Source organism: Gasterosteus aculeatus, chromosome 13 (genome assembly GCF_964276395.1).
Source record: "Gasterosteus aculeatus chromosome 13, fGasAcu3.hap1.1, whole genome shotgun sequence".
Classification (NCBI taxonomy): Eukaryota; Metazoa; Chordata; class Actinopteri; order Perciformes; family Gasterosteidae; genus Gasterosteus; species Gasterosteus aculeatus.
Genome location: NC_135701.1, coordinates 20,030,054 through 20,056,020, shown reverse-complemented (window position 1 = coordinate 20,056,020; position 25,967 = coordinate 20,030,054). Strand labels below are relative to the sequence as shown.

Below are 25,967 nucleotides of genomic sequence, written 5' to 3'. Positions count from 1 at the left end.
GACTCGGTGGCGGGGCTTTGCCAAATTATCGTTTGTCTTTTGTGTCTTTTGTTGCCGTAACCTGCATTTCTCACTACTTTGTGTGTGTGTGTGTTTAGGTTTTCAGTGTTTGGCCTCGGCTCCAGGGCCTACCCACACTTCTGCGCCTTTGCCCACGCCGTGGACACGCTGTTTGAAGAGCTCGGGGGGGAGCGCATCCTACGCATGGGGGAAGGAGATGAGCTGTGTGGCCAGGAGGAGTCATTCAGAACCTGGGCCAAGAAGGTTTTTAAGGTCTGTTTCTTGGGCTCAGGCCCTTTGGGCTTGCTTCTTTTTTTTTTTTTGTAATCCACGTCGTGCTGTGTTCTTGGAGTGGGCACGCACCGTTTTCCTTGATTTCATTTTTTTTTTCAAAGCAGCTCCATGAGAAATTCAGAGAACATCTGTTGCCTTCACGCGGCTTTTAACTTCGCTTAGCGACTAGAAACTAACGGTGCTAATTGACACAACGGCGCAAACAAAGTGTTGAGCGAGCAAACAGTCCTTACCTGAGAGGGGAACGAGATGGGTGGGTGCTCTGCTTCAGGGCTGTTGGCTGTATTGGCCATACGATAGTCAAGGTGTCTGTTTTTAGAATTTAGTGCAACCAGAATGATATGAATTAAACGAGAAGGGCCTCTTGCCGCTTGTGAGTCCCCTTTGTCCTTCCTGGTTTGAACGGTCCTGTTCTCTCCCGTGGTCAAGGCTGCCTGTGACGTGTTCTGCGTCGGCGACGACGTGAACATCGAGAAGGCCAACGACTCCTTGATCAGCAACGACCGCAGCTGGAAGAAGAGCAAGTTCCGCATGACGTACACCGTGGAGGCCCCGGCCCTCATTGAAGGTAGACGATACCCGTGCGGTGGTAAAGGGGGGAATGATTGTCCTTAGAGGGGTGGGGTTGAGAGCAGTAACTCTCCCGTTAAAACAACTGCAACTAACATTTGGTAATTTCCAAAGAAGCAGTTTGTGGTGCTGTTGAACTGTAACGTGCGCTACGGGGAGGGGTTTGTTGTTCAGCCTTCCCTCATTTGTACACATGGGTAGACAACATAATGGCCCCTGTAAGAAATCAAATATATTGGAGTTTCCAAAATGTTAAATTGTTCCTTTTTGATAAAAGGATTGCGTTCAAACAGTCACTAAATAAAGGAAATGATGATGTCTGTCTGCCAATAGCGTTCAACTGTGTTCACAAGAAGAAGGTATACGGAGCAACCATGCTAGAATCTCAAAACCTGCAAAGTCCCAAATCCAAGTAAGTAAGAAAAACAATCCGTTTAATCTTGTTTTGGTGAATCTGTGAAATGTTGCGCAGTTGATCCAATGCACTCGTTTGGTACGGAAACGGACCAGATTGAAGATTGTGCAGCGGTGTTCCCTAAATCTCTGATCCCGCTTTCAGTCGCTCCACCATATTTGTGCGCCTCCACACAAACAACCACGAGCGGTTGACCTACCAGCCCGGCGACCATCTGGGCATCTTCCCCGGCAACCACGAGGACCTCGTGACGGCTCTCCTGGATAAACTGGAGGATGCCCCACCGGTCAATCAAATCGTAAAAGTGGAGTTCCTGGAGGAGAGGAACACTGCCCTAGGTGGGTGATGCCATTAGCGACGCCACGCTACTTTACGAATGGGGCAGGCGCGCAATCAGGATGTTGGAATAGAACCACGAATAAGCAACACTCTCTCAAAGTCCTTACGGAGGTATTCACTGGATGCCCGGAAGTGTTTCGGAGAAGATGCATGCGGGTAAACAGTTGTGGTGACACTGCGTGACTTAAGTGTTAATTTGCCTGTGACTGTGAAGCAAAGTGTTCCTTCCACACAGTATGTGAGCCTGATGAAACTTTACTTGATACACAAAGCCGTTGTTGTTGTTGGTGGCTTATCAATCTTCCCGTCGTCTTCATCGGCCCTAGAATTCAATGTCCCTGCATCTTCAAATCCGATTTTTAAAGGGGCTAACGATGCTAACAACGACAGAACCAGCAGTGGTAGCTAATCCGTGGTAAACCAAGGGAGTGTCGGCGATGGTGTGGTTTTACGTTAGCTTAAAAAAAAGAGGGAATGTGTCTCTCACAGTCTTCCTTTCTGCAGGTGTAATCAGTAACTGGACACATGAGACTCGCATCCCTCCCTGCACCATCTACCAGGCCTTCCAATACTTCTTGGACATCACCACCCCGCCGACCCCTGTGTTGCTGCAGCAGTTTGCCGCCCTGGCGACCAACGACAAACAGAAAAAGAAACTGGAGATCCTCAGTAAGGTAAATTCACTTTGACTCTGGCGTCCCGAGTAACGCTGACCTTTTAGAATTATCGAGCTGCCGCTGTTACACGGAGAGCTCGGTTTAGTTTTATGTGCGTAGGCTATATCCAGAAATACTCTCCTTTTTTCTGTGTTTGCCACTCGTGAGGGCAAATGAATGAACTTTTCACCAGAGCACAGTTTCTATTAGACGTCACCATGTGTTTAAGGCACAGCAACGACCAACACATTCGTCATGCTTGCCATCAAATACGGGGGACGGCTTTCTGTGATTTGATTTACTCTTGCGCTGAAATATGTACAGCAGGAGTGAGCTGGCGCCAAATTAAAGCCGTTGATCGCGCTAACCCAGAGCCGCCACCCCCCCCCCCCTCCTTGCAGAGCCTCCCACAATTCACTCTCCATTTTTGTCAATGTGTGGAAAAGGCTGGCTGGGGCCAAGCAGTGACTCATATGCTCATACATCGAATTATTGTCACTAAGCCAAGAGGAGAAGATGGAAGGCTTCTGGATTCAGAGGGGAAAAAAGAAAAGATTCAGCACTGCAGATCATATTCTGTATTATTTATATACACGTGAAGATCTCTGACTTTCAAATCGTGTTTTCTCTCCCAATAAGCATAAGAGCGTTGACGTGTATTTAGTTTAACTGGTTATTAGCAATGTCTCAAGTAAACAAACTTAAAAAAAGCCCAGGGCCCCGAAGTGCTTTTGCTGGTGGGATTCTGGTAATTGTACGTTTTAGTGCTCCAGGCGAACGCTCATAAGTGAGCACCGGGTCGCTCGTTAGCACCTTGCGAAACTGACAGGCTCTAAATTCCCTACATCCAAAATGGCAGCCGAGTCAGAAGTGAAATGAACATCCACCCGTGTAGTCACCCCCGGCCCCCGCGCGTCTCTCTCCGTGTGACCTCACAGGGCCTGCAGGAGTACGAGGAGTGGAAGTGGTACAACAACCCGACGCTGGTGGAGGTGCTGGAGGAGTTCCCCTCCATCCAGATGCCCTCCACCCTGCTGCTCACCCAGCTGCCCCTGCTGCAGCCTCGCTACTACTCCATCAGCTCCTCTCCGGACCTGCACCCGGGAGAGATCCACCTCACCGTCGCCGTGGTCTCTTACCGGGCCAGAGGTAACGCACCTACGGATCATTCGGGGGGCAGTCTGGGGAAAGCGTTGGTCTCTCCGGGGATCGTGCGGCTGTGTGGGCGCAGTGAGGATGAACTTTTGGACTCGCTGTCATACGCTTCCGAGGCGCTGACGTTTTCACTGCGAAATATCCGAAGTAAACTCCTACCCAGGGGTTTCCGGTGAACTGCATCTAGCAGCAAGCAATGGCTCAAAGAACCGATGAGCCCAAACACTGTACAAAACCTCTTTTTGCACGCGGCCGGTTCCCGGCCGCGTGCACAGAAAGGAATGTGCTGTGGCTCTTTCAAGGTTGCTGCAAAGACTGCAGAAGTCCAATGACGCAGCCTCTCTGGGGAGCGAGCCTGTCTGCTTCGGAGGGCAGCCAGACCACGACTGTAATCACAAGGAGCGTACAAAGATTCAACGTCTGTGAACCGATTCTGCGTGATGATGTGCACACAAACGAGGCGTGTTTCTTTTGGAGACCTTTTTGCATCGTGTATCACGAGGCTCTTTAATCTTTATACTTTGTAATTAGCATCTAAACGCTCAGCTCGTCAAGGAGGTGGTTAATTCTAGTAGTTAATGCTATTTTCTCTCCCGCTTGTAATGTGTACTTGTGCAAACATTACCATGATTGTAAAGGCAACTGTTGAGTTACTGTAATTTCCCTTTGGAGGTACAGGTGTGAGATTAGTCACTAAGCCTTGGGAATGGAGTTTTAGTTTGTGCACTTAGAGTGGGAGGCTAAGAGGACAAAAATGGAAATGGCCCACTTGGTAATAATCTTCCCTTTTTTTTCAGGCGGAGAGGGACCCATCCACCACGGAGTGTGTTCGTCGTGGCTCAACCGGATAGAGAAGGGAGAGATAGTGCCGTGTTTTGTCCGAGGGTAAATATCACAACGCTTAACTGCCTCCAACTGCTCCTGTATGCACGTTCAACACGAAGCGGCCGACTAGTGTTTAGGGCGAATGTGTGTTTTCACATGATTGCTGAGACTGACTGAAGTGTGAGAGTTGGTCATCGGGGGTGTTGATTTTGTTTTGCTGCCCGTCACTTATTTCAATTCAGCAAATAGCTGCTCCAATTTTTTGTTTACAACGCAAAATGTTTTTTCCACGAATTCCATGTCAAACAAAGGGTCCTTTTTGGGGGATTTAAGAATTCCTCCTAAACCAAAACCTAAAGGGCGATTATGGGAACGGTCATTCCGTACTATGGACCAGTAACTTCCTTGACTAGAGAGAATATCCCCCTGATCATCCCAGGATTTTATTTTTACAAACAAAATAGTGAGCTTTTACGATGCTTACTGACCTTCTTGTTTTTACTGTTGTTTGCTCATTCCAGTCAGATTCGTCAGATTCCATCTTGTACAAACATTTTACCGAGTGTTAAAAATCCCCTCAAGACCACTTTCGTCGAGAAAGCAAAAATAGCATATTTCCCAAAAATTTTGAAATGCGCCTTTTGTTAGGTTCAAATTAGTTTAGGATCACTTTAAGGCAATTTACTTTAATACATTTTTGTCTATTTCCATGCTGTAGTGCACAATCGTTCCACCTGCCCAAAGACAACCAAGCACCTTGCATCCTGGTGGGACCGGGAACCGGCATCGCCCCATTCAGAAGCTTCTGGCAGCAGAGACTGTATGACCTCGAACACAACGGTTGGTTGTTGTTTCCTCATTCCTCGTATGTGCATTTATTGAGACTGTAGAGAAGCTTTGAAGTGGAGAGAGAACGATTATGACGACATCCCAGACGAGCGGATGAACGTCAAATGCTGTCGAGAATTCCAATGAAACCATTCGGAACAACAAATGCAACAAAGTGCCTGTCGCCTTTCAGGAATCGTGTCGTGCCCCATGATCCTGGTGTTCGGTTGCAGGCAGTCCGAGGTGGACCACATCTACAAGGAGGAGACCATCCAGGCCAAGAACAAAGAGGTGTTCAAGGAGCTCTACGCGGCCTATTCCAGAGAACCCGACAAACCAAAGGTGGGAGCGCTGAACCACCCACTGCTGTGGGCCAGCGAGATGATCACGGCTCTCTTTAAAATAAAGTCACACGGTCGAGAAATGGCTCAGTGCAAACCGCTGAGCTTGGCTGTCCTCGGGTAACGTGATTAGCATTTGTTTTTCTGTTGCCGTTCTTAACGGAAATAACGAAACTGACGGGGTATAAAAGAATATTTGAACCCATCCAGCAGTCCCTCCGCTTGCAGTTTGCTAACTTCACTTCATTTCACTTTGTTCCCTTTCCGTCAGTGGTCCTCTGGCTGTTTATTTTCCCCTTTTCACATTGATTCCTTCGCCACCTTTCTCACACTTGACTCCTTCGTGCACGCTCACCATTCCTCCTCTGCCTGCCTGTCAGAAATATGTGCAGGACGTACTGCGCGAGCAGCTGTCTGAGATGGTGTACCACTGCCTGAGGGAGGAGGGGGGACACATCTACGTGTGTGGAGATGTGACGATGGCCGGGGACGTTCTCAAGACCGTCCAGCAAATCATCAAGCAGCAGGCCAACATGACGCTGGAGGACGCCGGCTTCTTCATCAGCAAGCTGCGGGTGAGAAGGACACGATGCTCGCTTTGAAAACGCCGCTGGACCGCTCTGAGTGACGGCAGCATTTTGGGGGGGGTCAGAAGTTTGAATCCTGCACGAGCTTTGAAAATGGTGAACATTTGTTGTCCGCCGTCGCTGTCCATCATGACCGAGGTGCCCTTGAGCAATGCAATCTGCACGCAGCTGAACGGGCGAGGTTTCAGCTTCTTCACACGAATGTGTGCGACCGAGTGCTGAGCCGCTGAAAAACAGAAGGCGTGTTGAGTCACTGTTTCCTGTGGAAAAACAAGGTTAAAAAACACCCTCACTGGCTTATTTTCAATTGTCAACTCAAGGGTAAAAAGGCTATAAAAAGGAGAAGGACACGTGTCACCACGCCAAGTATTAACACACTTATCCGTGCCGAATGCAAATGGGCTGAAGAGCCGTTTTTCAGTTCTGTTCAGTGAATCTGTCCAATGCAACGACTGCAGGCATGAAAACACAGTATGTGCGCTGCTAGAATTGTGTTCTCATAATGTAAAAGTAAATGTTAATGAAACGGTTTGAATATTTTCTATTGAGAGTCTTTAATTGCAGCATTCTGGCTGTTCACTTCTTTTGGTCTTACGCTGTTAATGTGACGTCCACCGTGTCCAGGATGAGAACCGCTACCACGAGGACATCTTTGGGGTCACCCTGCGCACCTACGAGGTCACCAACCGGCTTCGCTCGGAGTCCATAGCCTACATTGAGGAGAGCAAGAAAGATTCTGATGAGTGAGTTGTTTCCTTTTTCCACCATTTTTTATTTTTAAAAAAAAAGGTTAATTATATTGATGTGCAAAAAACATGCCAGATATCTCCATGTAAAACATTTTAGTACAACGTCGCTGTTGCATTAAAAAGCGAATAACTGCAGATTACGTTTTCTAGTAACCTGCCCAGTAGATTTAGACATTCCTTGTTGTGGGATGTTTAGAGGGGTCATAAGAAGAGATGGAATTCATCCTCTGAGTCATAAGCATCAGCATGAATTTCTAATAGAATTCTCCCCTCGTTTTCTCGTGTTATATTGCCATGACTTATGGGCAATGTCATCATTTTGTAGGAAGGTGGTGCTAGATGCGTAGAGCTCCACTCAGTCACCGGAATTAATAGGAAGAGCATAAAGTTTGGCTCCTCACTCCCCAGGCTTTGCGTAGGCCGTGCAACATTCATAGTTTTGCATGCAAACCATTATATCATTCGGGATTATATGGAAACAAAGCCTTTTCGAAACCTTTACATCACATGCTCGTATAAATCTATTAAACAATAAGTTGTAATTATAATATTATAAAAATGTACCAATACATTCATTTAAATTGGGAAGATTATGAACATTTAAAGCATTCAAATAGGTAGAAACCAGAAATACAAATATGAACCTGGAATAAAGTTTAAAAAAATTAATTGCACATCATTTGAATGAAAGCAGTAAAATGAGCAGTATTCATTCATACGTAATAAATGTACTTCTTCATTGGTTCCTCGTTCGCTCCATTTGTGTCAGAGTGGATTTTATGAGGCATGGTAATGTCTAGTCTGTACTCCCAACACATAAAACCAGGATTATTCACTTGACTCGTCTGCAACTGCTCTGAACTGCGTGGGATGCTAAAGATCTATGATGCGTTTTCTTATTTATTCATCCTTTTTTTTTTTTTGTTGTTGTTTAGCTCATATTTTGGATGAAGTCTGAGCCCATTTTGATTTTAACCAGTCAGAACAAGAGCCGCTGTATCTCAAACGTTTGCATAAGTAAATCCGACCTCCAACCTGTAGTTGTTGGCAACGGCGACGTGTTGTCGCCCCTCGTTTCGGATGAAAACAGAGAGCGTAACCATAGCAACCCGCGGAGAAGGGCCTTTAAACTAACAGGATTAGAGCGAGACGCAAGTGGGTCTGTTCCATTTCTGTGTTTGTTTCCGTCATCAATTGTGCACATTTCAAGATTAGACACTTCACGTCCCCTTCCCTGCGAGAGCAAAACAAGGGCCCTACATATCCACTATGGCTCATTAAGCACCAACATAATGCATCACAGACGATGGCTCCTGTGTGGATTGTCACTTGAATTTTACATTTGGCCATCGAAGCCCCTGTTGGCCGGATGAGTAATGACTGTAACGTCTCTATTTCCATGTCTCTGTTGCTCCCTCTGTCCGTCTTTCTGTCTCTCCTTCTGTCTTTGCTCTCAGGGTTTTCTGCTCGTAGGTCTGAGAATCCGCTTTCTGACAACGACCAGTCTGGAGGACACGGCGACGCTGGTTTAAAAAAAAATACTGTGCCAATTTTTGTACTGTAAAAAAAAAAAAAAGTGTTTGTTTGTTTCTTTTTTTATACCACTTTATTGTTTCTGTTTGGCCCCCCGCGATTTTGTCTGTAGCAAGTTGGAAATGTTGTGTTCTCTCGTTGATGATACTTCCAACAAGTTAAAATTGATCATTTTGATTCATAATGTGTGCACCTAATGTGATGACCTGCCTCATTGTGATTGCATGACCAAGACGAGAATATACCCACGAAATATAATCTACTCTGTGTTATTGTTACAGTGCAAAAGGCTTTCATTGAGGTTTCGTATCAACGAGGAAAAGTGTGAGCAACTCACGGACATTTCTGAATAAGCATTTATGTTACAAAAATCACGGCCGGTCGAACATATTTGAGCTGTATTTTTTTTCTATGACGTGATTAAAGGTTGTAGTTTCCGGGGGAAAGTTAAAACAGCAGAGATAATCGAGAGATGTACAGGCATGCAAAATGAACAACTGATTGAGCGATTATTTTTTTTTTTTCTATATGCAAATTTTTCCCTGTTGAAGTCACCCTGACTTATGAAAACAGAGCCTCTGTCACAGCCGGACGTACTATCCATCTCTTCACTAGCAGTTCATCAACACGCTTCAGCCTGCGGGCCAGCGCTCTGTCCACTCTCCCCAACACCGTAACGTTGTGGTGTGTGTGTGTGTGTGTGTGTGTGTCCCAGCTGGCGCTCGCACAACCCACATCCACATCCGGAACGTCTGAACCCGATTTCAGTACGTGATTAGATGAACCTCAAGGGAAGACAAATATAACTTTAAACTTCAGTGCTCGATTTTAAATGTTTACCTTTGTGTTTGCTTAAACAAAGAAAATGTGTCAACCCATGTAATCGTCACTACTAAATGAGTTGTTAGCAGGCCGGCCGGCCTTAGCTTAGCATAAAACGTGGAAAATGCAACAAATATTCTTCCAGCAACGTACTAAATATTAATATTTATTTTGTTTAAGCGTTACATTTCTGCAAAAAAGTTAGTATCCTTTTTTTAATTGATGAGGTGATGATAGAGCCCAGCTAACTCTTTCTCCCGTTTCCAGCCATTGTGCTAAGCTAAGCTGGGGCTTCTGTGGCGCCAAACAAGCGGTTGCGCTACCAATTTTTTCATCCTATTCTGTCAAAACATTCCTTTCTAAAATTTCATTCATTTAATTTTGCTGCAAAACACAAAGTGATGCAAGATAAAAAAAAAAATTAAAAATCTCTCCTCGATCACAGTGTGCGGCCCAGATCTTATCCGACCGCTTCTGCGCTTTTGACAATTTGCGTTTGTCGCCTCCTCTTGCCTTACATTAACTCCTCCGCCTCTGCCCACACACGGCACGTTCATTCTTTATTGTGTGTCTCTGCATGATTGTGCGCAACCCCGCGGCTCACGCGCCGCCCTCTCACTGTGACCTGACACCTGCTCGGTAGCATCAGCGTGTGTGTGTGTGTGTGTGTGTGTGTGCGCGCGCCATCACTAGCGTGCACCTCTGCGTGGGTTTAGAACTTGAGCATGTGCTCAGGTGTGCGTTTCTCTGCTCGTCTGTTACTTTGTCCAACTGGTCAGATTTTAAAATAAGCATGACTTAGTCGCTGTGTGCGTCACGCAAGCCTGAAAATGTGGTCTTACAGATGGTGTTTTGGTGACGGGGAAACTGCCCACGTGGCGTCTTTCAGCCTTTTGGTCTCGGCAGTTCAGCTTTAAGTGAATTTGTTTTCCTTCTTTTCGTCATTTCAAGGACAAGAGGCAGCCGCGCTGCCGCCGGCGTCATTTGCTGCTTTCCAATGAGTCAAGGTTGTAATTTTGAATATATTTGTGTGTGAGGGCCACTTTATTTATTGATCACCCTCTACAGTAACACGTGGCTCGTTTCCCTTTCTCTGTCTTTGATTCGAAAATCAAAGATGACTCTTCGCATGATTAAAGGATCTCAATGTGATTTTCAAACGTTCGTCACAACTGCCGAGAATGTTTTCTTTTTTTTTTCTCAACTATTTCTTATGGTGGGGGGAAGAAATGTGGGATTCCCCCACTGTTGTTGTTCTGGATGTGTGTTGCCACTGTATAATTTGCTTAATTAAATCCAATTGAGAGCCGTCAAGAAAATGTGCGGCTGGAAAGCAATTGATACAATACACAGCTTCTATATATAATCAAAGTATAAAATATAAAGGAAAACCACTTTGATCTTTTCTAAGAATGTATTTTGATTATGTAAATGAGCACTATGATTCTGCTTGACTTAAAAAGAACAAAAAATATCCTTTTTAGGTATGATGATAAAACTGCAGCGGCATTAAATACATGCATGGTGATCTTCTTCCTGTTCATATTTTATGCCAGCACTGTGTCGGTCGGTGAGACCCTATTGTGTCCGGCCTTTCTCCGTGGGCTTTGGATGGTTAAAAAAAAAAAAAAAAAAAAAAAACATTCTTGAAGGAGTTTCCTTTTCTGTGTTTGCAAATCGCTGCTGCTATGAACAACTGATCCGATCTGCCTCCGCTATAATGACCTTTGTTGTAATGGAGGATATTTCATTCTAATGCATCTGCAAGGATTTTGCATTTACTTACAAATAAAGAAACATTTACAGAACATGTCAACACATTTGCTTGGTTTGTTGTTTTTTGTTTAAATAAAGAAGCCTGAGTAGAACTGTTTATTCTTGGAGTAAAGCTTGTTTAACATCAGCGTGGGCTTTATTTTTTTTGTTATTTTATCCCCCTGACAAACGGTCACAACAAATAATTCGCCTCCCCTTCCTGCCTCTGTTAGTGCGTGTAGTCGGCGCCATGGAAACATGTCAACACACAGACGTGTGCAAACTTTGCACCGGGACTCTGACTGGTGATCTGCCAGGAAGACGAGAAGCAGCGGCCTTTCTAATTAGCCCAGAGAGTTTGACCCTCCCATTGAGCAAGTTAGGTTGCACAAACGCACACTTGCTGCCCCAAATGCAGTGCAGTGATTGCCCCCCCCCCACACATTGAGTCTGAAAACAAGCAAAGTGCACTTCTCCACCGCCTCACCATCACCGCGTGGAGACGTTGGCGATGGAGCCGCTGCTGCCTTCTGGGCTGGAGGACGATGACGCAGACGCACGCGGTGAGAAGCTGCAGCTGGCCGAGGTAGGAGGTTCTTGAGCGAGGGAAGTGAGAAGGAGCAGGCAGGCAGCTGGAGAGACGATGGACGAGTCGGCCCGTCGTTGATAAAGATTTAGGAGAGGGAATTGGTTGGGAAGGTTCTTGACCTGACGAGGGGCTTTAAGACGTGACGCCATCCCACCACTTTCCTTGAGAGGAAATGTGGGCTTCAAAAACCGAAGACACTATTTTTCTCATTCAACAGAGGGGACTCAAAATGTCTCCCCGAGAGTTTCCTCAATTACTTTCATTACAGGTCATTTAGCTGACGCTTCTATCCAAAGCGACTTACGTTGCATTTTTAACCCGTGGCTTTTTACATTTTTGCCAGGGAGCAATTAGGGGTTAGGTGTCTTGCTCAGGGACACTTCGACATTTAGCCCTGAAAATAACCATCCGGCCGACTGAACGTGCCACAGGGCTGGTGATGGAGGTTATGAGGGAGGTGTGAGGAAAGGAGTAGGTGGGAATACTTTCACGGGGCGGAGAGACACATTGATGGAAGCGCCTGTCCAACGTGTGTGACGGTTCTATTCCTCCTGGTAGCAAATCCATCCGATCTCCTCGCTCGGGATTTGACGAGTCACGATATCTTACTCTTCTCGTTCTCCATTTAGCGAAGAGCGAGCGCGACCGGGGTCGACGTGCGTGGGCCAAAGGACCAACACTCGAGTCCTGACGGGAATGTGCTGGACGGGGGTGAAAGCGATGAGGAGGAGGAGGAGGAGGAGGAGGAGAATGATGAAGAGGAGCTCAGAGGACACCAGAGCGTGAGCTCTGAGGAGAACTACGACACAGACTTGGAGCTCGGAGGTAAAAAGAGATGGCAGGAAAGGGAAGTGACTGTTTTGTTCCCTCTTATGTTTGATATTGTTGTTTTCCCTCTGAAATAACAGTCCAGGCTCCATTTGATCCCAATCGGATCGCAATCGATAACACATGTCGCCCCATGTGTCCATCTTTTCCTTCTTCTGCCTCAAATCAAAATAAAACAAGACACCAGTACCTCCTACGTTCTCCTGCCCACACATCCAAAGGCGCGCTCTGCATCTTAATCATTTCATCCAGGTCCTTTTGTGCCAGGCTACCTTTTCACCAGACGTGAAAGCCATCTTGCATGAATGAGCCGTCCCTGACGGGGTGGAAATCAGCCGTGGGGGAGTTTTCAATGTCACACTGAAAAGGTCCTCCTCCGGGAGGAGAGCGCCACATCGCCCCTTCTACAAAGACGTATTGATAGCCAACAGTTGAGACAGCCGCTGTCTTTATTCATGCCGCAGATGAGGAGGAGGAGGAGGCGGAGGCGGCGTGTGACCCGGCGGGGCGGACGCCCTACGTGGAGGCGTGCGACGCGCTGCGGGTGGCGCCTGCCTCTTCCTTCCTGCGGCACATGCGGAGCAGCGAGCTGTCCATGATGCACCGCGGTCTGGGGCCTCAGGTACTTTGTTCCAGAGGATTGAATGACAATAAGGTGGAGAGGGGAGAATCTGCTCATGGGGACGCACAACTGAGCGACACAATCATCGGCTGTACGTAGCATTATAGCAGCTAAATAACCAGATACGTTCCATAAAGAGTTGAGTGACCTGAAAATTGAATGACTGTTTCCTACAAGATTAAATTCGCCCACATTTGCACTAAAACCTCAGTTACAGATTAACCTGTTTGTTATGCTGTGGATGTAAATTAAAAGGCGTGGATGTTGACATTTGATATCCCGCTGCACACAGCAGCTTCCTCCAGGTCGACCTTCCAATTCAAACTGCCTTCTTGAAAAAGATCTACAAATATTTGATCTCTCTCCAACAAGACCTGGACCCAGAATTTCATTTTACATCTGGGGTTAACACTTGTTTTTCATTCTAAATGACACCAAATTCTCCCTGTGACCCCAGTAAAAAGACCCCACCTCAATATTGTGTATGTTTTAGCTCACATGCAACCCAAAACATGTATACACCCGCACCCACGCACCCGCACACATGCTGATCTTCAAAGACGTAGTCACGGGTTCTTTTGGGAAGTTTAGACCAAACAGGAAATCCATTACAACATGTTGAGTTCAACTAATGGGTCTTCTTTAAGGGCTTGTGTACACAGCAACTCCATATTTACTTTTTACCGCAGACTCCAGATAAAAACTAAATTGAAGATAAATATTTTTCCGACAATGAATCAGCGTGGAGTTTCTCAGTGGTTGAACATCCCAGAGTTGCCGGCGTAAAAAAGGCATCTCCTGCAGCGCTTAGCAACCGCAGCGTGACATTTTCACAGGCTTCCACTGGTCCGTAAAGGCAGCAAATGAAAATTGATAAAGCAAATCCCTTCCCTAACAAGCCGTTTCCCGAAGCTTCAGCTTCGGTAACAGCGTTCAGGTAGATCAAATTGGATTTTAAATAAACCTTCACCTGTCAATCACGGAGAGTCAAAGTAAAGTAACAAAGTGCCACCGCCGTAGGTTTTAAAAACGTCTTGCAGATTGATTGGCTCCCCTTATCTAAGAGGAAGATACTCTGCAGGCCTTCAGACACACTTTAGCCCTTTGCTCTCCTTCTTTTTCCTTAAGATCAATTTAACATAAGGCTTCACGCGGCAGACTTTCTCATTAGCCGGGCTGGAAACTATCATTTTCATGTTCTGCGAGCTTCATTTCTGACCCACGCCTCCACACGGCTCCCTTCTGCCTCATTTGTCTCACACAGGTTTAATATCCCCCCCCCTCTCTCTCTCTCTCCCCCCGTCGCTCGCTCGCTCTCTGCCCACCTGCATCCGTGCAGCTACGCTTTTTAACTGAAATACAGACAAGAAAATATACTGGAGTGAACAAAACAGAAGAAAATTCACTTTGGATGTGTGTTTGCAGGGCACCAAAGCTCTGGCTGTTCCCCTGGTAACCAACACTTCAATCCTCAGGCTCAACCTGCGAGACAATTGGATGGAGGCGATGGGCGGAGCGGCTGTAGCCGAGATGTTGAAGGAAAATTGTAACATTACAGGTGGTTTCGCTTGGCACTCGAGCATGCACGCACTTTCTCTTTCCCCACGACGTCCGGTCGTACTCCGCTCTCCCCCAAATCACAAGGCGAACGTATCTGTTGCTGGCGTTTAATATTGGTGCAGTTTAGTGAAGATATGGGAGGAATCTATCAAGCGCGAATCCTGTGAGTCGTGCACCACCACCGTACCGTCTTTCAGGGGGAATCCGATTTTATTTAATGCAACGTGAGATTTGTAGACGAACCTTCCAGCTGATGCGGCAGCAGGCATTGGCCAAAGCGGCATCCATGGAAACCCTGAATGTTTAGGAAAAGGAATAACTTGTGAAGTATACAACATCCACGAATGAAGCTAAACTGAAGAAAGGTGACCAATACGAAAGATCTCTGAAATTAAATAACAGTATTATGAACCAATAGAATACATTTGACATAGTGGAAAACTCTGCTGCACTTCTTCTCTGAAGGGAAACACACAGTGTGGATTTAAAGCGGCCTGTTTTCTGCAAACATAACCAGCAAACCCGTATTCTGATCCCAGAGGTGGACCTGTCCGACAACGCTCTCGGGGACGATGGGGCCAGAGCCGTGGCTGGTATGCTCATGGAGAACCGCACGCTGGTCAGCCTCCGTCTGTCAGGAAACCATCTGACGGACCGGTCGGCCGAGCACCTCGGCCCGGCGCTGATGGCCAACTCCGCGTTGCGGCACCTCGACCTCAGCCACAACGCTCTGGGAGAGCGTGCAGGTAGCAGAGCAATTAGCAAGATGAAGTAAAGGTTGCATATTTTCTGTGAGGCCTTTTAAAGAAAGAAACCGTCCCGCTGGCTGCTATTTTTTTTTTTAGAGTTGATGTTGAAGATTTGCACTCGAGATTCATATTTTAACACGTTTTGCATCAGGAGCTCCAAATAATTGAATTTCAGGACCCAGAAATCAGAGATGAGAGGAATGAGATGACAGAGATGACAATCTCTCGCTCACTTTCTCTCCCTTTGTGCTTTTTAAACAGTCAGTCATTCGGACCCTGTCAGTGTTTTAAGGCCAAATACATACATGGACACGTGATAAAACGCATGCAGACACTGAATCATTACACACAGATGTCGGTGTTGAACATCTGGGCCTGACTGACATTTGGCATTAATCCTCAAATTGGTCAGTGCTGTAAGTGAAAAGCTGCATACAGCACTAAAGATGTTCACTTTTTGCAATATACTGTAAAGTAAATCGCATATTTCTTCTTTTTTTTTGTTTTTACCTCAGAAAATAACCTAACTGTGCATCCAAGCTGATGCATTTTCAGTCTGCAAAATCTTTTAAATGTCATGACTGACATAATAACCATTTTACCTGAATGTTTGTTTGCATATGAAAGCAGTTGCTAAAAGCTGCCGGTTAAGTGACTGCAAAGTCATCTTTTCTGTCATATTAAATCATAAATGATGATAAGTGAATATGCATTAGGAGCCACCTAAAACTTCTAACGTATAATCTAATACAAACCCGTATCTGCTATGGTTTTATTTCTGGAAACCATTAGCCTTATCGCTAAGCAGGACAGCAGGCAGCGGCAGACCGTGGCATTCAAAGGTCAAGAACATTTCGCCTTCATTAAAACCTCTTTCAATTATCATGCGGATGAGCTTTCCAACAGGCGCCTCGCGGACGAACGGCACACACCCGGATGCAATGAGCATCTGATGTGGTAATTTCCAAATAACTGTCAGCGGGGAACGGGGACGCCGGCATGTCTCGGTGTCATGTGTGTCTTTGATTCGTCCCCTCGTGTTCAGCTTTATTTCCTCCACTGCTGAAATATCAAAAGGACATCCTCGTCCTCGTCCAGCGCGCTCTTCCGTACGGTGGAGAGAAAGTGGACCAATCAAACACTCTGACATTCATGCTATGGTTTTATTGCTTTTCCCATCAAGCTCAGTCGGAGCGGGGGGTGTTATTATGAACCACTGGGCGCTGTGCACATTCTGATCCTGGGGATAAAGTGGGTGAGATGATGATGGGGACTGATGCCTTTGGGTGTTCTGCCTCTGCGCTCCTCACCGGCTTTGATTTCAGGCTGCGATAACACGCGTTTCAACATCTCAGTGAAATCGACCGCAGGAGATAAATCCGTCTCTATCCGAGTGTAGAAGTGGGTCTTTTGATTTTAATGAATACTTCTTTCATCTAAGATTTCTTTCCAGATTTCCTCCGTTATATAGCGAAATAGCATTTAACAATGAGTTATGCCTGTTTTAGGGAATTAATTATCATTAAGTCGGCATGTGAAGCACGGTTTTGGTGTAATTGACTAGTTTCGTTTTTATTCTTGTTTGTTTTCACCCCAAGGAAAAGCGCTGAGAGACTCTCTGCCAGAGAACACCGGGCTGAGGTCACTAAATCTGGCCTGGAACTGCCTTCGAGGGCGCGGAGCTGTGATGCTGGCCGGCGGCCTCGGGGTAAAACACCCTGTAGTCAATGTTTGCAAACATTACACCGCTTCTATCGGATTAAATTCCACCTTTTCAAAAACCAAATGTGTGCATACATCATGAATCAGCCATGCAGTGGATGAGAAAAACGCCTGTAAACCCCATTACATTTTTTATTTTTTTTTATGGGCATATTGCAAGAACAGCTCTGCTCTTCCGTGAAGGCTTTCCTCAAGCAGGGATTTGCTTCCCTGCAGCCACAACATCCTCAGTGAGGCCGGACGCTGATGCTGGCCGATAACGCCCGCCTCACAGTCCAGTGCGTCCCCAAAACGTTGCCGGGGGGAAATCATGCAATTTGCCGGCAGGTCAAATCCTCTAACACCAAACAGGTGTTAAACTTGATGGAGGTGGCTTTGCCGGAGGAAAGAGGAAAGGGCTTTACCCAAACTGCTGCCGTCTGAAATATCATTGCGTAGTGTTGGGATTCCACTTTGTTGGAACTTTGTTCTGGTGACACTGTTTTAACACGCACATTGAGTGGCCGACTTGCCCGTCCCGGTGGTCCGGCATTCCTTAATCATCTCGCAGCGGGACGGCGGAGAACCGTCTGTCTTAATGAGCACGCCGTTCTGATTGATTGAGGTCTGGGAGGCTGATTACATCAGGACATATTCTGCTGCTCTTTCACTTTAAATCAAGGTCTTGGTTAATCACCTCAATTTTGTTTTTGCACTGATAAATCTTAAACTGGTTCCAAATCTGTTTTTTGTTTAGGCAAACGTTTTCCTCAGAGCAGTGGATCTGACATTCAATGGCTTTGGCAAAGAGGGAGCCATCGCCTTGGGTCAGGCTTTGAAAGAGAATTACGTCTTGGAGGAGTTGAATTTGAGGTAAAAGCAAATCTTAAACCTTCTTTCTCGTAACTCTATCATCAATCGAGCCTCTCTTTTGACTTATCAAGCAAAACAAGTTCCCAGTGATTTTTGCTACATGGACGAATGACGCCTTTTACAAATCACGCTTTATGATTGCTGCCCTCACGCTTGTTTTTTCCTTTTTATTTCTCGCCACAGCAGCAACCGAATACCCCCCGAAGGAGCTATCCATCTAGCCATGGGCCTCAAAGTAAACAAGACAATCAAATCCCTCAATGTAAGCTGTTGCCAGATTGCTGCATGCTTCAAAGACAATGGCGGAGGGGGATAGAGTGGGTTAAACAAACGGACCACTGTACTTTGTTTTAAAGTCCGTGCTCAGCAGGATTCTCAGGGGCTCATCTGAAAAGTCACTGACAGAAAAGAAGTGAATGGTAAAGACGTACGCTGAAATACTTTTAAAGTATTTAAAGCATTTAAAAACCATTAAATTATCACTCCTGAATGGAAGAATATAGTGTTTGAAATATAAAAGTGCAAAAACTGGAAAACTAAAATTTCTGAATTCATGGCAGCTAATTAGTGAATTTTTGTATTTTTCTGCACCCGGTCTACTTCTGTTTGATTTATTTGATAGAGACAGAACAGATTACTGGTGTTTGGATGTGCTAAAAGTGGCATATAATTGCTCGCCGGATAGCATGGCTTTTATTTCTCAAAGGAATAGATTGACATTTTGGAAAAATACGCTTACCTGCCATAAAGGTCAGCACCATTATGGGGTTTAAATATGAAGCTACGACTTGAGGTCAGTTGACTAGAAATGGACCGCTGCAGGAATTGGTTCTGCGGCTTAGAATTTAGTGAGCTGTTTGCACTTCCAATGCAGCGACTAGATGGGCTCGGGCCATTGCTAACGTTAGCATAGCTGTGGTGCTTTGAGCCGTTAACGATGATTTGCCCAAGAAGAGAGACGTTGTTGCCATAGTGTGATGGTAGGTGATGTGGTCGAACATTAACATCATTAAATTCACTTTTTTTAGGCTTCAAATTATGAAAATATGCAGGTGTGTGCCGCATTTTCCAAAAACCAGGGAAGTCAGCAGGAAGTTAGTAGTCCAAAGGAAGAAATAACCCAGCATATAAATCCCATAAAAGGGTGAATTTCCTATTTGAGAACTTCATTCGTTAAGTGGATTTTGCAACCACTTTCCTGTGTTTATCTCCACGACATCCTCACAAACCTATTTCATCACAATCTTTGCAGCAGTAAAAACCAAAGTGAAGAATCCTCTGCAATCTGTGCACATTGTTAAACAGTGTTTGTCTTCGACCAGGTGGGGAGGAACCCCATCCAGAGTGCCGGCTGCTACGGGATCCTCCAGGCGCTGCAGGAAAACCCAGATTCAGCCGTGGAGACGTTAGACTTCTCGGTAACCTGCGCGTTGGCACCTTTCCACCCGGCCTCCTCTGAATCGTCCCTCTTTTCAAACGCACTCGTGCTCTTTTTCCTCCAGGACGTCGCAGTGAACCAGGATTTTGAAGATTTGCACGCGGCAGTGAAAGAGAGATTCCCTGCGCTTACAGTAAAGCATGGCGGCGGAACTGGCGCATTCAGAAAAGCAAAAGCCTGGAAAGTGTAATTGCTGTGTACTTTTATGTCAGAAAAGATGGCAAAGCGTTTAAGCATGCGAGGATATTGTTTTTAAAAGATGTCAATTTTGGATTGGCGCATATTGCTCTGATAAGTTGTTGAATACCCAATCAATTAAAAAAGGAAGGTTATTCATTTTCCAAAAGATACAGACCTGCATGTGTGCATTCTTTAAATATAGTGTTGTTAAAGTCATTGAACAAAGGCAAACAATGCATGTATTGAGCAGGATCCTTTTTAGGTATGATCCCATTTGATGTTACATAACGTCGGTGGGTTGAATGATGGAGAGGAACGGAGAGCAGCGCATTGTGTATAGAAAGATGTGAAAGTGGGTTGCACAAAAAGGATTTAAGTACTGCATGACTAGTCTAATAGAGAAGCCGGCTTTGAAAGAACGACCCGGTGTTAGATAAGAGACCTGTTTACTGCAGCGGGACAACTCAAGCACGCTTCCATACAGCAAACTGTCGTTTGGAGACATGTATCCCTCCCACGTGCATACACTGCCCTACACCATGATCTGCATGACTGCGTGGCCTTTTCGCTGTATCACAACTTTAACTTCAATGTTAGGGCTCCCTGTATGCAACTCACGGGAAGGATTTTAAGTGTAAAATCTATAGCAAAAGTTCAGCCCTGAAAATGTTCTCTCGTTATTTGTGCAATTTACTAGATTTTTAGGGATACGGATGACTCAACTCAAAGCTGAATGCAGGTAATTTGCTAAATTATTAGTGCTGTTTGGCTACACAATACTTTCTACAATAATAATCACTTGACATGCATTCATATTTTGCAATAAAGTTCAATAAAACACCGGTGTAATGTAGCTGATTCAGGTGGGGTTTTTTCTTTTGTCATGGTCATTGATCGTGCGTATTGATCAGCAGCGCGCGCGCTCTCTCCACTCGAACCTCAGACGGGACGTCAACGTGGACATTAACCAGCGCGGTGCGTTCAGGGGTCACAGTAAGTCCGACACTCGGCGGGGCAACATGGCGGCGAGCAGCGCTCCCTCTGCGTGGTGCCGGGGCCAGAAGCTGCTCAGGTGCGCCGCGAGGCTCGACCCAGCGACCAGGTAAAGGACTTCCCTTTGGTGGCACGTGCGGAGAACCGAGCGGCTCGCGGTGCATTTTTTTTTTGGCTTCGGATTGGCGCGTGAGTGTAAATCTCAAAACTAAAACGTAACGTTACGGAGAAAATCAACCGTCGCCTTTTCAAACGGCACCTTTTATTACTTTCGTATTTATATTTTTTTTAACACATTGTCTGCTGGCTGAATGATAAAGTGAATCAATGCGTGCCTAGATCTTCTTCCTCTTGTTCTTTTTTTAAAATATTTTCTTTTTTTCTGTACCTGTGAACTTTGTCCCCTGAAGCGGACACGGGACCTTAGCGACCTTATCAGGGCCTCCACGCGGAAGGCTGCATGGCTGTTTCGGAGAAGAAGAATAAAAACTAATTTATGGCTTGAATGCAAGGCCTGTACTTGTGTTATTTTTGAGAGGGAGCCATGGGAAATGCATTTCTAATTATAGTTCCCAATTAAAGTCATTGGCCCTTAAGGATATTAGAAGAGAAATATCCTGACCTTGAAAGTTTGTGGGTTTTGTAAGAATAAATAAAGCCGCAGACAATGTGTGTGAATTAACAGACGGCCTTGAAAGTGACACATAAGCAAATATATACACAATAGTGCTGCATAATTCATAAATGGGCAAAAAACAGTCATTCTCTTTGAGCTGAAAAAAAACAAATTGAGATTATGGTTAGTAAAATAAAAATTAGTTCATAAGCTTTATAGTCAAAGATTCGGATTTGATGTTCACATGAGTGTCGGGGTATTTTTAAGCTATTACTATATATGTATCGTCATATTTTTCACATGGTTTTTAATTATGAATAATGAATTTTCACTTGAATGCGGTATTATAACTGGTGGGTTTGTCCCTGTCTGCTTTAATGCCTCCATCACGGTCCTTTCCTGTTCACTAACGTCAAGGCAGTTCCTTAAAAGTCTTATTTTTCTTTCAAAATCCGATTGGATTCTTAGATTGCAACACTAGTTCATCAAGTTAATGATATTCCCTCTTTATTTCACTCCAGTGGATGAGAAGAAGTCTTATGCGGAAGACGCCAGCTACGACATTCGGCCCACTCACTCATACACTATGCATGTTTTTTTTGTAAATCAAAGGATATTAGCATGACTATCTTGTAGCCCATAAATCACGCATAACACCATGATCCTTTTATGTTTTTTCCCCCTCTTTTTTTATTTTTAATAACGACTACTTCTCCATCTCATGTTTCTGCTTTGAGCCTTTTGTGAAACTTTCTTTTATCCTGTTTCTGTGTAGGAGGTTTTCAGAGAGTGGCGACAAAGGCTGGTTCCGTTCCCTTTTCGTGCACAAAGTCGATGCCAGGAAAGATGCCCACTCCAACCTGCTGTCAAAGAAAGAGACCAGCAACCTGTATAAAATCCAATGTAGGCGCCACATCTCTCGCTCGGGATGCAGTTCCATCACATCGTGACGGAGGGGGATTCGGTCTCGTGTCTCCATAGTCAAACCTCCATTTGTTCAAGTATTGTCTGACCTCAGAGAAGAAGTGAAAGTAACCCGTGAAAGCAACGCGGCGAGTATCAAAGTAGCAGCAACAAGTTATTCTGTAATGGCGTGACGTATCCTGTCTGTGAAGCTTTGAAGGCGACGTCCCACTTTCTCTCTTGTCGATTAGCTGTGTCCGCATGTTGATGGCTGTGTCCGCCTCTCTTCCCGGCGCTTTGATCTCTTTTGTGTGCGCGGCGTACATCACACCGCGTTGGGATTTCAATTTGAGCCCTCCCATCAGCCGTAGCCCGTAACCCATTGAGAGCAAATGCGTTTTGTACATAGAAGTCTCTGCTGAATCGGAGTGTGAAATTACTTTGTTGGAGAATTTGATGGTTGCTTGTATTTTTTTTTTTTCAAAAAGGGAAAAAAAAAAACACCCATTTCTGAAAAGTCTCTCTTCTTTTTCAGTTCACAACGTCAAACCAGAGTGTCTGGAAGCGTACAACAGTCTGGAGTGAGTTGGTTCCCTGCTTTAGTCACATATACGGTTTTATAACCACACAATTTTTTTTAAAATGTTGTCCAAGTTGCTTTTTCATTGACGAGAAGGAAGAGTGTCCTTCAAGGTGATTTAGCATAACATCAGTCTTTTTGGTTGTAACGTTAATTCGGACTTCTTGGGGAAGGAACAGCACATTGTCGTTTCTTTCTTCTCTCACGATAACCCCCGACCCCCCGCCTCACCCGTAGGGCCGAGGTGCAGAACAGGCTCCACCAGGACCAGGATTACCCCTGTGAGGTGGTTGGAAGCTGGAACACCTGGTACGGAGACCAGGACCAAGCGGGTAAGAGGGGGGGAAAAAGATTGGTGGTGGTTGCAATGAACTCGCCGGCGGCTGTAAAGTGAGAAACGCACAGACGCCACCGCGTGAATCACTCCTTCCACAGTGCACCGTTTACAGCGGACGCTGCACACCGACCGCACTCAGTGACCACATAGGGGGGGATGGGGGTCGGCGGAGGGGCCGCCTCCACGCGCGGGGCGACAGTGACATCTGCTGGTCTGTTCCCTGCAGTGCATCTGTGGCGATACAGAGGAGGCTACCCAGCGTTGACGGAATGCCTGAAGAAGTTGAACAACAACAAGGTTGGACTGAACCGTTGCGTAATGACTTCACTTAGTCGGACGGAAGGCCGCACCGTGCGAGGACACGATTTGAAATTGCATATCAGACTTTGCAGAACGAAACGTCACACTGCAGTTGTAGTTTAGCTTTGTTTGTTCTCATTCTTGTAATAAAAACGGTACATTTTGTTTGTCTCGCTTCAGGAGTATGGCGAGTTCCGGAAAGAGAGGGCTAAAATGTTGGTGTCCAGGAGAAATCAGCTCCTCCTGGAGTTCAGTTTCTGGAATGAACCGGTGCCGAGAACCGGACCGAACGTCTATGAGATGCGAACCTATAAACTCAAGGTATCTACATATTTTACACGCGTTACAATGCATCATGCGGGTCACCGAATATCGCTCCCCTCATCTTGTTTTCAGTTGCAAGAAGCTTTTCACAGGCAATCAGTCTGTTCCCTCAGTTGTATAACATGTACAAGTCGAAGGCCTCGCAATCAGAATGATTACTCTTTAAGGGGTTTATAAATTATGTTTTCTTAGATCTCTTAATTTTGATAATACAAATTTGTATCTTTCCGAGTAGAAGGATTGTTTTTATTCAGCCATGTCATAATTATCAAAAGGTTTTAGTTATTTTAAACAGCTCTTAGGTAATGAATATATCTGAAAAAATGCCGATAGCCATAAGAAAGAGACATCAATAATGCATCTGTAAAAACCTTCCCCCTGTACAGTATTTATTAAATATCTTTTGAGAAATTGTATGTTGATATTTAAATGATGCATTAAGTAATCCTACTTTTTATTGCGTTTTGGGGAAACGGACAAGTATTAAAAGAAAAAATCTAGAAAATCATCGCCATTACACTTATTCTTATGAAGTTATGTGTTTGCAGACTTTTGAGCTGCCTGTCATGTTGCATAAGTAAATCAATTCTCCCCTCATATTTCTTTATCATTGAGTCAAATTTCATCGTTTGGATCAGCTACTGAAAGGAGGCTTTTGGCTGTTGTGTTCCGCCCCTCCAAAGGCTGCACAACCTCCATAAAGAGGTCCGACGTTTTCAATCTGTTCTTCCTGCTTTGATCCGAGCACGCTGAATAAGACAATCCTGTGCCGGTTCATGTCGCTCGATCAGGCTTTGCGTGCACACGTCAAATAGGCGTCCCGTGTGAAGGGCTCATGGTGTGAAGCCGTGTTAATGTTTGACCTCCTCCTGTGTTTCAGCCGGGGACAATGATTGAATGGGGAAACCACTGGTAACGCTCAACAGCATTAATCTGCTTCAAATGTCCAACCATAAAGTGTTACCGGGTGTCCGGTGAAACAAATCGTCTTTGCTCCTACAAACAGGGCGAGGGCAATCAAGTACAGACAGGAAAACGACGAGGCCGTGGGCGGGTTCTTCTCACAGATCGGCGACCTCTACGTTGTTCATCATTTGTGGGGTGAGTGTGTCGCGGCCTCCGAGACGACGTGTGTCTGATTTTTGGGGAAGCGTTGCTGCCTCTCAGGAAACGGCGGCGGGTTACTCGCGCTGCTGCGGCAACAGTTGGCCAGATACCAATCTGTTAACAATATTATAGCTAAATGTTTTGCACGAGGAGGGCGTGAGTTTATTGAAATGTCGGTATGAAATGAGGTTTTGCTTAATGTGTTTGCAGCTTATGGAAGCCTGCTGTCCCGGGAGGAGACCAGGAACTCTGCCTGGCTGAAGGAGGGGTGGGATGCAAATGTGTATTATACAGGTAGACGGGATGCAAAGCAACCGCACGTACTCCCAAAAAAAAACACATATAGCTATGTTTTTTTGACGGTTAAAAAACTGTGTTGGAATATAAAGTTGAGTGGATTATCAAAGAGTAACAGCAGAGATCAGTGCATAACGTCTTCACTGACGTCATATTTACAATGTGAGTTGGAGTATTAGCTCAGACTCGACGGGGTAAAACAATGGCTAAGTTTTACGTTTTATGGTTTCAGTGACATAAAAGCAAAATGACATAAATTCCAGTGATCATAAATCTACACTTCTGTCTATGTCTGCCGTTTGAAACTTAAATGACATTTAATTCCATATATTTTCATTTAAACAGTCCCGTTTCTCTCTGTCTGTCCTCAGTGCCTCTGATCAGAAGCATGGAGTCTAGAATAATGATTCCCACCAAGACTTCCCCTTTACAGTAAGAAGACGACCGACGCTGAGAACATCGCTCTGAGAAAAAACGAATCACCGACTGCCACAGCAACATGTAGTTTCATTTTTTTGTGTTAATCTGCTGGGTAATCCGCCTGATATGCAAGGATATAAACAAAAACCCTTTATTTTGTGATTCTCCTCTTGCACAGCGGCCCATGCAAGGCAGCCATACAGTATTTGTGTGCATACATAACAACTTGATTTGACCCATGATGAACTGGCAAAATTAAATAACGCTCTAGATTGAAAATGACATGATTGTGTAGTGCTGTGCGGTACGTTTCCTGCTTTTTGTTTTCATCCTGAGTTATGGTAAAGAACCCGGGTATTTATTTTTCACAATGAATGAAGAGTCTCCTCCCAACTTTTTATGACTGGACATGAATCACAGGGAATGAGATCACGCTGACGCTTCACAGCCGTGATGGCGAAACACATGATCAACCACAACCTGGCAGGACTAACGCGTTTGAAATAGCTGACCTTTTCACTCATTCAAACTCACAGAAATGATCATGTAAAAAGCTTTGTGTAACTTCTTGCGTGAGGTGGTCAATATTTTGAAATTATAAATTGACTAACACACAACTGTTTTGTCATGTCATTTACAGAAGCAACGGTAAATCATGTGCCTAAGAGAAAAACGTAATAG

The 25,967-nt window shown here is 45.2% G+C and overlaps 3 protein-coding genes across 5 annotated transcripts in view; all 3 read left to right on the top strand.

The window, feature by feature from the left end:
- The window catches only part of nos1 (nitric oxide synthase 1 (neuronal)), a 30,472-nt gene extending 19,550 nt beyond the window's left edge, over positions 1 to 10,922 (top strand). For both annotated transcript variants that reach the window (XM_040195712.2, XM_078086149.1), the window contains 12 exons: positions 99 to 273; positions 724 to 862; positions 1,198 to 1,276; positions 1,424 to 1,617; positions 2,123 to 2,292; positions 3,213 to 3,423; positions 4,227 to 4,314; positions 4,973 to 5,094; positions 5,276 to 5,424; positions 5,804 to 5,998; positions 6,635 to 6,753; positions 8,217 to 10,922. In XM_040195712.2, the coding sequence (XP_040051646.2) occupies positions 99 to 273; positions 724 to 862; positions 1,198 to 1,276; positions 1,424 to 1,617; positions 2,123 to 2,292; positions 3,213 to 3,423; positions 4,227 to 4,314; positions 4,973 to 5,094; positions 5,276 to 5,424; positions 5,804 to 5,998; positions 6,635 to 6,753; positions 8,217 to 8,232 (1,657 nt within the window). In that variant the 3' untranslated portion in view covers positions 8,233 to 10,922. The remainder of the gene's footprint in view (positions 1 to 98; positions 274 to 723; positions 863 to 1,197; positions 1,277 to 1,423; positions 1,618 to 2,122; positions 2,293 to 3,212; positions 3,424 to 4,226; positions 4,315 to 4,972; positions 5,095 to 5,275; positions 5,425 to 5,803; positions 5,999 to 6,634; positions 6,754 to 8,216) is intronic.
- A 324-nt stretch (positions 10,923 to 11,246) lies between these two features.
- lrrc74b (leucine rich repeat containing 74B) lies at positions 11,247 to 19,584 on the top strand. Of its 2 annotated transcripts, none has more exons than XM_040195721.2 (10): positions 11,247 to 11,455; positions 12,088 to 12,283; positions 12,751 to 12,908; positions 14,334 to 14,466; positions 15,008 to 15,214; positions 16,816 to 16,925; positions 17,676 to 17,791; positions 17,978 to 18,053; positions 19,114 to 19,209; positions 19,294 to 19,584. In XM_040195721.2, the coding sequence occupies exons 1-10, from the start codon at positions 11,381 to 11,383 to the stop codon at positions 19,417 to 19,419; spliced, it is 1,293 nt and encodes a 430-aa protein (XP_040051655.2). In that variant the 5' UTR covers positions 11,247 to 11,380; the 3' UTR covers positions 19,420 to 19,584. The 2 variants fall into 2 exon arrangements, with proteins under 2 accessions (XP_040051655.2, XP_040051654.2); XM_040195720.2 differs by having other exon boundaries at positions 11,248 to 11,455; positions 17,975 to 18,053.
- Positions 19,585 to 20,347: 763 nt separating this feature from the next.
- Positions 20,348 to 25,903, top strand: nipsnap1 (nipsnap homolog 1 (C. elegans)). The gene is made up of 10 exons (XM_040195724.2): positions 20,348 to 20,511; positions 21,794 to 21,921; positions 22,457 to 22,502; positions 22,739 to 22,833; positions 23,065 to 23,135; positions 23,319 to 23,459; positions 24,343 to 24,374; positions 24,469 to 24,563; positions 24,780 to 24,863; positions 25,238 to 25,903. The coding sequence occupies exons 1-10, from the start codon at positions 20,429 to 20,431 to the stop codon at positions 25,300 to 25,302; spliced, it is 840 nt and encodes a 279-aa protein (XP_040051658.2). The 5' UTR covers positions 20,348 to 20,428; the 3' UTR covers positions 25,303 to 25,903.
- Positions 25,904 to 25,967: the final 64 nt, after the last annotated feature.